This window comes from Microtus pennsylvanicus, chromosome 12 (assembly GCF_037038515.1).
Source record: "Microtus pennsylvanicus isolate mMicPen1 chromosome 12, mMicPen1.hap1, whole genome shotgun sequence".
Classification (NCBI taxonomy): Eukaryota; Metazoa; Chordata; class Mammalia; order Rodentia; family Cricetidae; genus Microtus; species Microtus pennsylvanicus.
The window spans coordinates 27,999,681-28,016,900 of record NC_134590.1 but is presented as its reverse complement, the minus strand read 5'-3'; the positions used below and the strand labels follow the sequence as shown (position 1 = coordinate 28,016,900).

General features: G+C 39.2%; 1 protein-coding gene across 1 annotated transcript in view; it reads right to left on the bottom strand.

Annotated features, from left to right (window-relative positions):
- Scfd2 (sec1 family domain containing 2) overlaps positions 1–17,220 on the bottom strand; it is a 314,059-nt gene that overhangs the window by 178,892 nt on the left and 117,947 nt on the right. Inside the window, exon 5 of the mRNA XM_075943079.1 lies at positions 15,382–15,631. Within this exon, the coding sequence (XP_075799194.1) occupies positions 15,382–15,631 (250 nt within the window). The remainder of the gene's footprint in view (positions 1–15,381; positions 15,632–17,220) is intronic.

Here is a 17,220-nt window from a genome sequence, read left to right as displayed (position 1 = left end):
AAAAATGCAGATGCGAACAATGGAGCAATGACCCAATGCTTGCTAAGGGTGTTTTTGTGCCATCAAAATGGTTCCTCTAATTGAGCCAGTAAATAATTTTTAAATCATAGTTTAAATTATTTTTCTCCTGGAAATAGATAAACTGACTTCACTACACAGAATTTCATATGAGAAAGTAACCAAAGACTATCAGGTGACAAAGAAGACCTGTGAGGAGGAGTGGCCAGGCAGGGATATTGAGACCTTCCTGGAAATCTCTACAGCTAATTAACATGAGTCCAGAAGCACAAAGAGACATGCAGACTAGTGAAATGGAACAGCAAACCCACAAGAAGACCTGACCAAAGGGGAAATTCTAATACATGAAAACAGGTGTGCCAGCTCTGAGACCAAAAATATAGCTTTAAAATACACCCACCCATTCATCTATCCAGCCAGCCAGCCACCTACCCATCCATCCATCTACCCACATACCTATCTACCCATCTATCATCTGTCTACTTATCACATTTATTTGTTGGGGGTTAGGGTCAAAGGGTAATTTTATGGTTCTGGGGATTGAACTCAGGTCAATTGAACTCTTGACATCAGGTGTACTTACCATCTAAGCCATCCCATTGGCTCCCAAATTAGACCTTTTAGCAGACAATGATAGGACAACTAGACAGCAATTTGTCAAAAGAAAGTTTGACTTATTCCTCATGTCAATTATTAAAAAAAAATTCCAAAGTAATCCAATAAAAACAAAAAGAAATTTACACAATTACATTCTGACTGGGAAAGTTCTTCTGTATTTGAAGGTAAAAAAGACTTTGCAATCATGACTCAACATTCAGACAGAATTTAAGATGAAAATCAGTATATTTGCGTATTAAGGAACCAAACACCATACATAAAGTCATAGTCAAATTATATGCAGATAGCTCATGGAGAACTAATGCTTCTAATTTATAAACAACTTTTAAAATTTGATTTAAAAGACATAAAAAATAACAATTTTTAAAAATGACAAAAAGTACACATAGATAATTCACACAAAGATGAAAAAGTAATTTAAAGTATGAAAATATGATCAACTTCACTTACTTAAAAGAAAAAAAAATCATGTTGGAATGATATCTGACACCAAAATAGCCCAACAGAGTGGCAAAAATTCAGAAGCTTAATACTGTGGTATATTGGTGAGACGTAAAGAAAACAAACTCTTTCCCAGAGGACTGGTAGACGGCAGACAGTTATGACTGTGCAGGGGCATTGGCAATGCTTAATGTTAAAATAAATCTCTACACCAGAGGACAGGAAACTTGCTGTGAGAGTGTGTCTCCTAAGAATGTCAAAAACTGTACCCATAAAGTTTCACCAAATTGACTGCCTAACCATGGCTGAATGAGACCACCAAGATAAGCTAGCATGGTTGGGGAAAGTCCATGAGGCCTAAACCCTACACAAAGAACTACAGTCAACTATCCTGGGATTGGAAGAAATAGTCTTCCCAGGGAAGAGCAAACCAAATGATTATCTAATATCAAATGGTCAGCACTGAAAACCTATACAAGTAACATAATATAGACTGAGAAGATTATATTTATGCATTTAGAAACACACACAATAGAAAATAGGGAATGCATTAATTTAAAAGATAGCAATGAGGAGCATTTGGGAAGGTTTGAAGGGAAGGGAGGGAAAAGGGAAGTTATGTAATTATATTATAATCTCAAAAAGGTATACTGATGGGATTTCTATCTATTGAGGTCGTATTGACCTATGTCACTTGCTAATATGTAAGTGAATCTGCCACAATTTAGAGTTTAAGCACTGATTTTAAGTTTTATTAGTAGTTCCTTTTTAAAACTAAGCTCTGTTTAAACCAAAACTAAAAAAAAAGAACTTCAAAATGAACAAAGGTCCCTAAGAAACCTGGGTGAATGGCTAACTGAGGAGCCTATTAAAATTCCATAGCGGGCCCTGGCCACCAGTCTGCCAGTTCTCAGCATCACAAGTACCAGTGATAGAGTCCTGGCTCCTCTCAGAACTTCCCACGGGCCCATACCCTAAACACCTCCAGCTTCTGCCTTGCTTTCCTTTCCCTAGATTCTCTTTCCTATATAATTTGGCTATTTTGGCTATGCGCTCTCTCTTAGCTCTGTTCTGGGCCTCTTGGTGTTCTTAGTCCTCTGCTCTTCTCTTTGGCCATTTGCCCTCTCTCCTCTTCCTTCCCTCTTCTCTTCTCTTCTTCTCTCCCTCTTTTCCCCTTTCCTCTCCTCTCAGTCTATTCTTCTAGCCAGGTTCAGTCAGGACTCCTCCAGATGCCTCTCCCTCATATCTAAAGTAGAAACCTTCTCGTCAACCATACCTAGGAGTGGTCATGTCCTCATTTTCATTCAGGGTTGATTAAGATGGAATTTAATAAAGAAATGCTTTTATAATGAAAAAACTATAAACAAATAAAACAACAAGACAAGAGAGCCTGCAAGTGGAGAAAACTTAAGATTATTCTTCTTCCCTTCAGAGCTCATTGGATTTCCATTTCAATTGAGTTATACTCAGTGTATACCAAACCCACTCGAAGGACTTAATGCATATCACGTACTATACCATATGAGAGGAACATAAACATGAAAAACAAAGGATGTCACCATTAAGGCATAAGTTCTTTGAGGGCATGGGCCTTTTCCACCTTGCCTACAGCATCCCCAGAACCTACTCTTGCCTGGCACACAGGAGGTATTCAATAGTAAGAAGCAGTGATAAAATGGTGTAGGAGGTACTTCTGTCTGTGTGATAAAATGGTGTAGGAGGAACTTCTGTCTGTGTGTTGCTTTTCTTGGTTAATGAATAAAGAAACTGCCTCTTCTGTCTTTTATAACCAGGAAGGAAATGGGCACCGTGAATTATGTACTGAAAAGTTCTTGCTTTACAATACTATCCTAGTTAGTAATTGCTGTAATGAAACTCCATGACCAAAGACAACTTGAGGAGAAAAGGTTTTATTGGGCTTATACTTCTACATCATAGTCCTTATTCAGCCTGCTTTCTTATAGAACCCAGGACCACCAGTCCACCAGTGGCCTCACTCAGAATGGTCTGGGGCCTCCCATATCAATCACTAATTAAGAAAATTTCCCAGAAGTTGGCTACAGCCCGATTTTATGGAGGCATTTTCTCAACTGAGGTTCCCTCCACTTTGACACCTCTAGCTTGTGTCAAGTTGACATAAAACTATTCATCACAAATACCAAGCCTGATCATAGATGAAAGGAGAAAAGATAAAATAGGCTGGGGTTATAGCTCAGTGGTAGAGTGCCTGCCTAATCTGCATAAGGGCCTTGGTTTGATCACCAGCACTGGAAAAGTAAATAAATAAAAAGAAAACATATAACATTTTTACAATATGATGACAAGAGGTAGCAATTCTTAAATCAATAGATTCATTTAACACACACACACACACAAGTGCACGTGCACAGCTCAGTTTGTCAACTATACCTCATTAAAGCCAGGAAAATGGGAGACAAAACTAATTTTCAAAAATGAGCTCAGATACCCACCTACCACATATTGTTGATGTCATGATCCGGGCACTACTAACTAAGAAAACTACCTAAAAAAGGTGTCATAAATTGCTTGAAAGCACTGACAATTAACACAACCAGTATGGAAAGCCAAGGATTTGAGAACCCTATTCCTAAGACAGTGGAAGAGATGGTTAACCTGTCCTTTGTCTGGAAAGGCAGAGCCTGGGTGTTAACGAAACAAGTGCTCCTTGTTAACTCAGAAAAAGTACTAGGTTAGAGATGATCAGGCCTGATTGAACTCAAGAGGACATTTCCTTGAATGAAAAGAAAATGTGTTGACATTTGTAAGGTCACCAAAGTTCAATATTCCCCAAATGGCTTTTGACAGACAGTAGCCAAGGTAACCTTTCACAAATAAAAATAAAACCCCGGATTTTCTGCAAATGGAAAATTGCTGGTCACCATCCAAAGTCTGCAGGTATTTAAGGATGTAATTAATATTCCCAAGCTGCTTCTTCATGTCATCTTCCAACTAAGCAAATGTCCCTGAATCCCCAAACACTTGGGATTCCAGCGGCAGATTTACACAGTTAACAAATGTTTGCCAACTCACGTGCCACATACAGCGCTGGATGCATTTCTGAATCCGTGAGGACACTTAAGCCTGTGAGGGTCTCAAGTTCCTGTTTACAGTAACGTCACCAAACCAGTGGGCCATTTCCAAGTAGATCCCAACCGTGTGTCACTGTCATTCCACTGACAGTGAGGTGCCCACGAACACTTCAGCGAAGGTTCAGCCAAAGCGCATGCTCCATGGCATTTGTGGGCGATAGGCAATATTACAAAATGAAGCAAGGAACAGATTTTGGAGGAGCGTAGGTTCCTAAGATGCAGCTACCACTCAGTCCCAACCACTCCTTGCATTTTTGTTTTGTTTTGTTTTTTGTTTTCTGACACAGGGTTTCTCTGTAGCTTTGGAGCCTGTCCTGAGGATTAATAGCCCAGATTTTTTTCAGCCTGATCATGTGTACTTTTGCTATTCTATTACTTTAGGAAAAAATGGTTTTTTTTTCCCTACTGTCAAATAGAAAGAAAAACAAGAGCCTATCAAAAACATGAAACATGGTGCTGGGTGTATAGCTCAGCACTGGAATGTTGCCTGGCACCATCAAGGTCCTATGCTTAATCCCCACACCTGGAGAGGCAAACATAGGAAGAACATAGATACTTTTTTCCTCAGAAATATTTTCCTGACTTTTTTTACATGTGAAATATGTGTTTAAAATAAATTTAGGCATGATTTGGCTCAAGCAGGAACTGCCAAGATAATAACAATAAGAATAGCTAATGCTAATTTTCCTTGTGCATGAACCATCCACAAACCTCTACCGCACACACCCCTGGCTGGCTTTTGTTCTGCAGGAGACTCTGAGGATGGCTTCCCAGACATACAACAGCTCCCACACTTCCAGCCTGTACCTAGCAGGGCTGCTCCTCTGAAATGCTATAATCACCCTGAGTCAAAAGATTACAAATGCCTGTTTCTAAAGAGGCCGATGATGTCATTCTTGTCTGGATTCCTGTTTCCTAGGAGAACAACTAGAAAAAAATCAAGGGAAGTGCACTAACTCCCTAAGCTCCCAGTCACCAAGGTGAAGTGCACAAACTCCCTAAGCTCCCAGTCACCGAGGTGCTCTGTGGCTGCTTTTTGATTTCTCTCAGAGAGGTGTGAGATGAGGAACAGAAAGGATGAAGGAGATGGCAGGACAGACATTAAGTTTTAAAATGAATAAAAATACAATTATACACTATATGGAAACCAGTTTCTGGGAACACAGTGTAAAGACAAGTGTGCTGTTTCGCTTCCTACAAAACACAGAGGTGAAGAAACACTAGCAGCTGTAACTACAGTTATTCCAGTGTTTGGTTTACATACTCACAAAAGGGTGTGCATTCCAGACCAGAAAAGTATCCAAACACGTTTAATTAGAAAGAAACCTTTCTTGGCCAGTGACTGAATTTCTTGGATGGTGTTGATATACACAGGGAAGGAACCTCACATATCCTACACCACTGTGTGAAAAGAATTGTTCAGATTAAGTTATCTTCACCAGAATGACACAGATAAAGAAATAGAGTTCACTCATTTTGGTGAATGGTTTGGATAGAGCCAGAGCCTCTCAAACCTAACACACTAACTCTTATGCACTAGAAAATGGAAATTGCTAATGAGCACTGCACCATATCAGTTTCCTGTTCCAGTTGGCTCTGTCAGCTTGGCAACAAACCAAGAGCCTGAAGAAGAGGTGCAGCCATGTGTTTTGCTTTAAAAAATGAAAGGAGTAAGAAAAGGAGGGGCTTCATTTTATATTTGCTTCAGTGAAAATCACCACTCTGCTTGGGACCAATTCAGTCCAGGTGCTAAGGATAGAGTAAACGGGCAACACATGAAGACAGACAGACAGGTTCTATGAGAATTACATTTCTAGTTATGTTTCAAAACACAAGTCAGTTTCACTGTGCTTGCACACATACATGCCCCTTTTCAGTATTCTACATGTAGGTCTTTCATTCTCCCATCATCCAAGAAGTCCCAGCCTAAAGTCTGTTGTATCTCTTTCTTTCTTTTCTTTTTTTTTCTTTTTTGGTTTTTTGAGACAGGGTTTTTCTGTAGCTTTAGGAGCATGTCATGGAACGAGCTCTTGTAGACCAGGCTGGTCTCGAACTCGCAGAGATCTGCCTGTTTCTGCCTCCCAAGTGCTGGGATTAAAGGTGTGCGCCACCACTGCCCGGCTTTGTATCTCTTTCTTATTATCCACCCAGCCACCCATCCATCCATCTTTGCCTCTATCTATCTATCTATCTATCTATCTATCTATCTATCTATCTATCTATCTATCTTTCTATCTATCTTTCTACCATCCATCTTTGATATAAATTTAGGCTGAAATGTTTGTACTACAATGTTTTTCTTCACTCTCCATAAATATTAAGACACCAACATTCTCAAGATCTTCCTTCACAACATCACTTTTTAATACATTTATCATGCTACATACCTATGATTTTATCCAAGACACCATGGCTACAACAGACCAACTCCAAAACATGTAAAACAAAATATTTTCTGACACTATCACCTGACATTTATCACCTATCTATTTACTGATTGATTTTGCACCAGTACATATCAAAATTTTAGGACGCTTTCTCTGGAGAGTGAGTTTACAAGTGATTTTTAAGTTCTATTATGATAATCAGGGAGCAAAATGAGTATGACTTTAGTATTCAAGAAAGTCCAATTATAAATCATCGTAAGGAAATGTAAATAAAGCAGAGATAAAATTTCATCCAAGTAACAATCCCTGTTCTTCAAAAACTTATAGCCAAAGAATTATAAATAATTACATGACAATCACAATTATTATAGTTAATTGAATGTGGAGGGAAAATTACAAGGTTTGAGAAGCTTTAATCCTTTGTCCATCCTCTTTCTTTTCCTACGCCAGGAACTCGTTGTGTAGCCCAGGCTAACCTTGATCTTCCTGCCTCAGGCCCCTGAGTGCTGGGATCATAAGCCCATGCCACAATGCCTGGCGTTCGTTTCAGATATCATTTCAGTCAATGCCTACTCTGATGCTATTTTATAAGACACTGGAGCACCGGGTTCCAACTGTGGGTTGTGATCCCTTTGGGGTCACATATCAGATATTCTGTACATCAGATGTTTATATTACTACTCATAACAATAGCAAAATTACAGCTACAAAGTAGCAATGAAATAATTTTACAATTAGGGGTCACCACAACATAAGGAACATATTAAAGGGTCACAGATTTATGAGGGTTGAGAACCACTGAACATTGAAAAATTTAGGTTGTTTTCCAATGGGCATACATACTAGGGGAGCTGGTTTTCTCCCCATTGTGGTATTTTTGGCCATACCTGTTTTGAAAATATAGCCATGTTTTCAAAACAACTACCCTTGTATATTACACATTTTTTTATTATTTGGAAATTTATACCATATATGCATTCATCTAGTCATTAGCTGTTTAACAATGGGGTGTGCTCCAAGAAATACATCATCAGGTGATTACATCATAATGTGAACACCAGAGTTGACAACACACATTTAGATGGTGTAGGTTACACTCTATATGGCTTCTGCTGCAATCAAGAGACAGTAAGCATGAGACCCTCGTGAACCCACTGTCACATATGCTGTCCGTGGCTAACTGAAACATCATTATTATTTGGTACATGACAGCACTACAGTTTGTACTGTTTACAGATACAAAAAGTGGTGGCAAAGACATTATACTTCATGCATTTATATACACATAAATATCAGCACAAGAAGATATGTCCTAGTGTTACAATTAAGAATGATTGCTTTATATGATGTGTCAGGGAAAAATGAAGTGCTTAAAAAGTAATTTGTACGGATCCCTTGCATTAGGGAGCCTGCTTTGCTGGTTAGCGCCATAGGCAGCTCTGCATTTCTTTCTGCACAGCTCGTGATGTATTTTAAATATGTAGTAAACATTTTCAACTTCACTTGATATGGCTATTTAGTAATATGTGCTGTGGTTAACTGTTTTAATATGTTGGAGAGTAAAACCAAATGTAACAGTTCCAACATTTCTCAGGGGAGTGATTGGGGAGCAGACATATGTTCTTCATCAGAGTTTGCAGCAGAAATCTTAGAAATCAAGAAAAGTAAGGACCCAGATAGAGAAACAGGATTGCAAGCCACTATAGAAAACAACTTGATAATGTCTCTGTTTTGCTCTGGAAGGCCCGAGACAAGAGAGAAAAGTACAGTCCTTTGTGGAAATGTCTGATACGTGCATGCCACAATACATGAGAATCCACAGGTTAGACCCAAGGGATGAGGTAAAATCCTGCATGGAATTTTCTACTAATCCCAATGAGTTTCTTTAGCTGTGTGTCTTGACTCTGCGGTCATGGGTTGGTACACTATCACCTACGATAAAGCATTACCATTCTTGTATATAATGCAAAGGCCAATGACAGACTTGCAGAATCACTCTTAGGGTTACCATAGGAATCCTTTGTTATTACCAAGCCAGAAGAAATGCTCAAGAGAAAGATGTGCAGAGTTGTTGTTTTTCTAAATTGGAATGGTATCCAGATGAACGGAAATATAGAGAAATGCATCATCTGAAATTTGATGTATTACTAAGAGAAACCCCTGAGATGAGAAAAGGATGCAGACGTGATGGTAAAAGAAATCTCAAAGGAGAAACTCATATTACCTCCTCTTTTATTTTTTCTTTTACAACTCTCTGCTTGAAAATGTTTCACATTTTATAAGAATTACCTTCTACAAACCCAAGGAAAAGGTTTAATAAATCACAATAGACCTGCAAATATTTGTGTGTTCATATGCAAGGAGTAACTCTGTTTCTAGATGATTCCTGAAATACTCTATTTGATGGACCTCAGTTGCAAGTCCTGAGTTTCTGCAGGAAATCCAAAGCCACAGCTGAGAACCACTGGCCTACTAAGAAGTCTAGACTGAAAATCCAGAGACAGGATTTAGTCCAGTTCCTTCACTCAACAGGATACCTGGTTTGAGGAAAGGCAGTTACTGTTGGTTGTCTTGATTTCTTTGTGTGTAAAGTGAATACATGGAGAACTGCTGAGAACAGTTCCTCTATCAAAGCATAGCAATACTGTGCCTTATGAATCCTAGGCGTAAAAATCTAGGCAAATACAAAACCACCAAAGAGAGCGCCTAGATTTACCAGAGAAAGCAACTATATTACTTTTCCATTGTTGTGGTAAAATACCATGACCAAAGCAACTTATAGAAGGAAGGGTTTGTTTGGAGGGATAGGAGGCAAGGCAGCAAGTAGACATGGCAGGTGGAGCAGAATGCTGAGCGCTCCCACGAGGCTTTGAAACCTCAAAGGCCTTCCCAGGCAATATGTTTCCTCCAGTAAGGCCACACTTTTTAGACCTTCCCAAACAGTACCACCAACTGGGGACCAAGGGTTCCAGCACATGATACAAACCCCCACAGCACTGTCACTGAAAAATGAAAACATGGTCAAAACTAAAACTCTATTGTTTTTGTTTTAGATATAACTTTGCCTTCTGTCCCAAAACATGTTCAAAACCTAGTAGTGCGTTGTGAAGAAATTATCACAGGGAAAGACGTTAGCATTTCAGGTACACTTCACTGGAGCTGAGATGTCAATGATATGTTTATTAGACTGGTGAGATTATAGACTCTTGCTTGTATTTGTTGCTATCCCTGGGAATATATAAAAGTATGCTTTTAACGCTACAGTTTTATTACCTAGAACTGCCAGGCATCATTGCCTGGTGTTGCACCCAAATTCTGTCTCTAAGGAATCCTATTTAGTCAGACTTAGCTCAGCAATGGAGTTCACTATTGATACACAACAACGATGACACATTATGCATTAGGCTGTGTGTCAGGCACTTTGTCCATCTTAGCCCATGTGGATGTATTTTATTTATGAAGAAGCTGAGAATCTATAATATTAAATGATCCACAATTACTGAGTATCAGAAGCTATACCTATCTGCACCACGTCCTTGTTCAGAGCCGTAACACTTAATACTGCTGCTACCCCTGAGTTTCTATGCTTGAAGAATTTAGAATAATGCTAAATGAAAAGATGTGTTCCAGTCAATACTGAAAGCATTGAAAGTGGGATATAAGCCCAATGCTGCCAGCACATGACAATATATCTTTTTAGCATTTTAAATGAAAACAATTCCAATATTCTAAGAATAAGGACATGTAGGTTATTGCTTAACCTTCAAGTACTTCATCTTGCTTTAGAATTCCCTGCCAAGAATGTCTAGAGTGCTAACTGTGGCAAACATAAGTTCCTACCTACTGCCCATCCCCACAGTCCTTCTTCTAACAAAACACTCACCTTGTTGTTTCTGGATGAAGCTTTCGTGAAAACTGCTGTTTCCCTAATAAAAATGGTAGTGGGGTAGAGACTCAACCAATAACTGCCTGTTTGTTCCCTTTCCCTTTCTTTCCGTCTTATCCAAACCCTAGACAGGCGGTCTCTAGAGAAACGCCTACCTCAATCAAGACTACAGCTCCAGGACACTCAAGAAGAATATCTCCACAGGCCAATCTGGTAGAGGAATTTTCTCAATTAAGGTTCCTTTCTAAACTTGACACTCTAGCTTGTGTAAAGTTGGCAAAAAAAATTAGCCAGGAAGCCATGTAAACATCTCTCTGCCTACGTGCATCAGCTGTAAACATTTGAGGAGCTCAACCCTCTGTTAAATAATTCTTTAATTATAACCCCAAATGGACCCAAAACCACTTCCTATTTTATGCTCAGCAATCACAGGTGATCATTAAGGACAGTGATGATCAGTATCGAGGCTCAAGGCCAGGGAGCTGCCAGCTAACATCACACTGCTAGGAAGCGGCAGGCCAGAATTTTTAAATCATGGTTTTCTGTATTCAAACCTTCAGCTTTTTCCGGTACACCTCTCTGCAGGACGACATTCCAAGTGCGGACTTCAAAATCTGCATTAAATTTCATTCTCTGAAGACAGTTCAGATGGATTTATTTTTCTTGTGGCTGGCAGGCGAACACTGAAGTATACAGAAACTCATATTCTCTTTGAACTTAGCAGGACTGAGGACACCAACCAGCATAAGCAGGCCAGGCCAGTTTTCTCCTTCCAGGTTCCCACCCACAACCCCCCAAAGCCAATCCTAGTTACTTTGCATGAATAGAACAGAATTGCCCACCGCTCTAGAAATGTGCCTGGGACATATCCATCTAAAGAGTGCAGATTAAAAAGAAAACAGTGTGCTGCCACTGACCGACATGCTCAGCTTTTGTTCTGTTTTACTAATCACAGTTCCCTATTATTCTTCCTATACAAAGGAAGAATACAGAGACACAAAAGCAACTGTCAAAAAATAAATTACATAATGAATAGATAAAAAATTATGGATTTTAAACATGGGCAATTACTGTCAAAAGATATTATTGAAATAAGCAGAATTAAAGTTTGTTACTCTTGCTTCTAAAAGTCAGGTAACCAATAGACTTCTATGGCTATAAATAATATTGTAATTTATTACAATTGCAGAGAAAAGAGGAAGCACTTGTAAAAATGGGGGGGGGAGTATGGCACACATATACAACTATATAATGGTAACAGATAAAAAGCAAGGGCAATATCTAAAATTTCAACCACAGGTTGGTTTTCTCTCCAGATACTAATGGAATGGCTGGGTATGCATGGCATGAAACAGTGTGGGTGAGTAAGCCTGAGCTGTGGCATGCAGTGGATGTAGCAGTGACATGGGCTTGAAGCAGCTTTGTATCACATGTCTAAAGACATGGGCTTCATATCCACAAAACCCAGAGTCAAATGCGGTTCTACCACTTAGCAGCTGAGAAAAGACAGTTTGATGAAGTTTTTTTTTTTTGGATTTTTTTGAGACAGGGTTTCTCCGTAGCTTTTGGTTCCTGTCCTGGAACTAGCTCTTGTAGACCAGGCTGGTCTCGAACTCACAGAGATCCGCCTGCCTCTGCCTCCCAAGTGCTGGGATTAAAGGCATGCGTCACCACCACCCGGCCCTTGATGAAGTTTTTAACAGATAAAACAGGGTATTTTGTTATCATGTAAAGTAAAATAGTTGGTGCATAATTCTTTTATTGATTACTTATTTTCAAAATTACTTTTTAAAATATTTTCATTAACCAAAGAATATACATGAGGAATCAAATAAATTCTGCTACTCAAAGTCAAGAAAATGCCTTGAAGTAAAATAAGAACAGTACTGACCACTGGCACAGGAGACCACTTCCTGAAAATTAGCCCAGAGCAGCACAGACACTCAGAGAAACAATCAATAAATGGGACCTCCTGAAACTGAAAAGCATCTGTAAAGCAAAGGACACAGTCAATAAAAGAAAACAGAATGGGAAAAGATCTTCACTAACCCCACATCAGACAGAGGACTGATCTTCAAAATATACAAAGAACTCAAGAAATTGGTCATCAAAAGAACAAATAATCCAATAAAAAAAAAATGGAGTACAGACCTAAACAGAGAACTCTCAACAGAGGAATCTAAAATGGCTGAAAGATACTTAAGGAAATGCTCAGCATTCTTAGTCATCAGAGAAATGCAAATCAAAACAACTCTGAGATTCTATCTTACACCTATAAGAATGGCCAAGATCAAAAACACTGATGATAACTTATGCTGGAGAGGATGTGGGGAAAAGAGAATACTACTGCATTGCTGGTGGGAGTGCAAGCTGGTACAACCCCTTTGGATGTCAGTGTGGCGATTTCTCAGAAAATTAGGAAGCAACCTTCCTCAAGACCCAATAATATCACTTTTGGGTATATACATGCCACAAGGATATGTGCTCAACCATGTTCATAGCAGCTTTGTTTGTCATAGCCAGAACCTGGAAACAACCTAAATGCTCCTTGACCAAAGAATGGATAAGGAAAATGTGGTACATTTACACAATGGAGTACTACTACTCCAGAAAAAAATAATGACATCTTGAATTTTGCAGGCAAATGGATGGAGCTAGAAAACATCATATTGAGTGAGGTAACCCAGACATAGAAAGACAATTATCACATGTACTCACTCTTAAGTGGTTTTTAAACATAAAGCAAAGAAAACCATCCTACAAACCACAATCCCAGAGAACCTAGACAACAATGAAGACCCTGAGAGAGACATACATGGATCTAATCTACCTGGGAAGTAGAAAAACACAAGATCTCCTGAGTAAATTGGGAACATGGGATCATGGGAGAGGGTGAAGGTGAGAGGAGAAGAAGGGAGGAGAGCAGAGAAAAATGTATAGCTCAATAAAATCAATTAAAAAATTAAAAAAAGAAAGACAGTACTGATCACAGGCTCCCTGGGAAAGCTTTCCATTATCCTTGATACAGGTACACTATGTATATCTGGAAGACAATGCATTTTTGGGGGGGGAGCTAAATTCTTTTATTTATTTATTTATTTAGATACAGGTTGAAGTATCTGTTCCTAATAGAACTGAGTCACAATTCCTCCACTACTATATGATTAAGTTTCTACCCCAATACCCAAATGTCACATTTTCCTTAGCAGCATCTATAAATATAAACCCTTCTTTAGGACATTTGAGTTCTCAACATAATTAATAAAGATACGTCCATACTAATCAACCACAAATTTAGCTTGAGGAATATAGTCCTTTTGTTGTATTCAGAAGCAGAGAGAAAAAGGGGGGGAGGGAGGGAAGGAGGTAGAGAGGAAGGGAGGGAGGGAATGTGTGTGGGCATTCATATGTATGTTTTCAAGTGACTAGTTCACATATGTCAAAATAACACCTCTGTACCATTTAACTACTTACACTAAATACTCAAAGTTAATATTGGTAAAAATGCACGATTAATATTATAAAATAAAGGTTTAAATAAAACTTCAAAAATTCCACAACTTATTATTTTTTAATTTTTAAATTATGAGCTAACAATTTTTTCCTATACAAACATGAATTCACAGAAATGTTTTCAAAGCAAGAAAATGCAATATCTTGAGGAAGTGTAAAGAAACTAATAAAAAATGAACTGCGGGGTCAGTGAACACCTTGAGTGAATATTAAGAGAATGTTCCTAGAGCGTTACTTCAGTTCCAACAATAAACTGTCAACATACAAACATTATAAAGCCTACCCAAACAACTGTAATTAGAACATGCACACTGGCCTTGCTATCTGTCTTGGGACTTGCTCATTTAAACATAATTTCCAATGAAATTCTCCTAGCATCCAAATTTACTTTAAATCAAAGCTCTATTCTAAGCATTGTATAAACCATATTAAGCCATTCTAAGTCAATATTTATTTCCAACCAAACAAACACACGTAATGGCAGATAGTGTTGTACTTAACGAAATGGCAACGAATTCCACAAGTTTTACTTAAGTGGATTATAAACTGGCGAGCAGGTTCCATGCCAGGCAAGGAAATGCTTCCCGTCTGTGGAAACTGAACGAAGTTTCCATCTCATCAGGGTTTTGCTGTTCATAACCAGCCACAGGAAAGGTCAGGATAAAATAAAATACACAGGCATGGGACACTAAGATCTCCAGCACCATGGCCTGTATTAGAGATGTCTCCATCCTTCCCCCAGTGAGGCCCACCGGGGTCTAAAACACACATAATCTGCCTCACTCGAACTTATCTGAGCAGGGATGTCTACACACATGTAAACATGCACTTACACGCACGTTCGAGTTACTGAAAGGAAACCTGGACTGCTTTAAAGTATCCATGCTTTATGTACAGGCTTCAATAGCTTCTAGGCATAACTGATACCACTGAAATCAGCATTATACAAATATAAGCTATTAAAAGAGTCGACATACTACATGTGGAGGTGGAGCATTACAGTCTCTGGTAATTGTAGATTCTCCCCAAACTAGCACAGTCTACTTTACTGGGAAGCTAGTGTGTCATTTAAAATAGTACTAATTAATTAAAATTCAAATGAAGTATTGCAGGCTCAAACTCCTGAAAATGGCGATTTCGAATCCCAAAACCCTGTCTAGCACCTTATAAAACAATTTTTCTCTGAGGATTTTGCTGTTTGACCAAGGCTTTGACACCAACAAACATAAATTCCGAGAGGGACTTAGCAAACCGTTCCACCACCACTACTGGAAAAGGACACTATGGGAGAGACAGGCTGACCATGCAGGAGGCTGGAGATGGTCCCCTCCTCCCGTGACAGTCTCTACTCAGAACCCTGGTTTCTGTACTCACAGGATCTGAGGTCTACAATGGTGCTCACACTCACCTGTGATCTTCTGCAGCAACGGTGACAACCGGGACTCCTCAGAGAAGACTTGGGCCAATGCTGTCTTCACCCTTTCTTCAGCTGCTCTCAGGTCATTGTCCAGGGTGAACTCTCCAGTGACAGAGTAAATGTAGATGAGGAGGATTAGCAGCTCCTCAGGGCTGTAGTCGTCACTGGTTCTCTGGCTTGGGGACTTAATCATTGGCAGCAGCTGATTAAGCACAACAGCCATGGTTGAATCGCCAAGGCTCTGAAACAGAAGCAAGGTCAGGAGGAGACGTCAGCCTTCCACAAAGACAAAACATTAGTTCAAAGAGGCTTGTGAAATCCTTATGGTACTCATTGACCACAGTCTTTCAGGTCTGTGTTTATTAATCCTGACGAGAACACTGCAAGAAGTCTGGCATTAGAAACTTTATTCTGAAAAACATTTGCTAAAATGACAAGTAAAGTTGCAGGCCTTTTGATAATGATCCTACTGTGGTTTGAGCAAATGAGATGGAAATTTTTGAAAATAAAATGTGGGTGATTCAAAGGCAAGGGACGTAGCTCAGTGGCAGAACATTTACCTAGCACACACAAGGCCCCAGGTTTGATCCCCAGCTCTGTAAGAAAATGTAAGCATTTCAAAAACTTGAAAACTTAAACAAAAATGTAAAGCAATACAATTTCCAAAACAAACCTGGCTGATTATCTGTTTAAAGGGACGTTGATGCTCCTTAACATAATTTACATATTCAAATGAGTGTGGAGTCTCTTTAACAGAATTTACATATTCAAATGAGTATGGATTCTCCTTTAAAGGAATCAGTCTTTCTAACAGCCCTGGCTGTCCTGGAAGAGAGATCCGCCTGTCTCTGCCTGTGATTAAAGGCATGAGCCACCACCGCCCAGCTTCAGGATATCATTTTTGATATGTTCTATGTTGGCAAACATTGGCCAGAATATTTATAGCAACCAAAGGTCACTTCCTGCTAACTCTGACAAATAAAATAATGGCTCCAAATGGAAATGGGTTCAATATTTCTTTTGGTGAATTTGAAGGTAATTCAGCTCAACTTCTTAATATATATTTCTAAATTTTCTTCATTTATTTTTATGTGTATAGTGTTTTGTTACATGTGTGTGCACCATGTGCATGCTGGGTCCACAGAGGCCAGAAGAGGTCATTTGATATGCAGGGACTGAAGTGGCAGAGGGCTGAGAGCTTCCACATGGGTTCTAGGAATCAAACCTAGGCCCTGTGGAGGACTGGCAGTGCTCCAGCAACTGAACAATCTCTCCAGTCTACCACCTCAGGTTTTTTTGAAAAGGTTTTAGGTCTTCTACCAACTTCTTAAATGACAGTCAGAAGATAATTTCAGGATTCCTTACACGTGATAAGAGCACTGCATCACTGGAGTTACTATGCCAAGGAACTACATACACCTTCAGCACCAATCTTGAAGTTTTGGGTAAAGAGACACTAGTTTTCATATTCAAATTAAAATTCAAGTTATCAGAACCGGAAACTTCCATCACTCAGGTGTTCCCTGAGTGATGCAGGATTCCCCTCTGTATCCTGTGAATACCATTGGTTAATAAAGAAGCTGCTTTGGGTTTGTTGATAGGGCAGAACGTAGGTAGGTAGGGAAGACTAAACTGAATGATGGGAGAAAGGAGGTGGAGTTAGAGAGAAGCCATGTAGCCCCTCAGAAGACAGATGCTGAAACTTTAACCGGTAAGCCACAGCCATGTGGCAATACACAGATTAATAGAAATGGGTTAAAATAAGATGTAAGAGTTAGCCAATACGAAGCTAGAGCTAATGGGCTAATCAATGATTTAATTAATACAGTT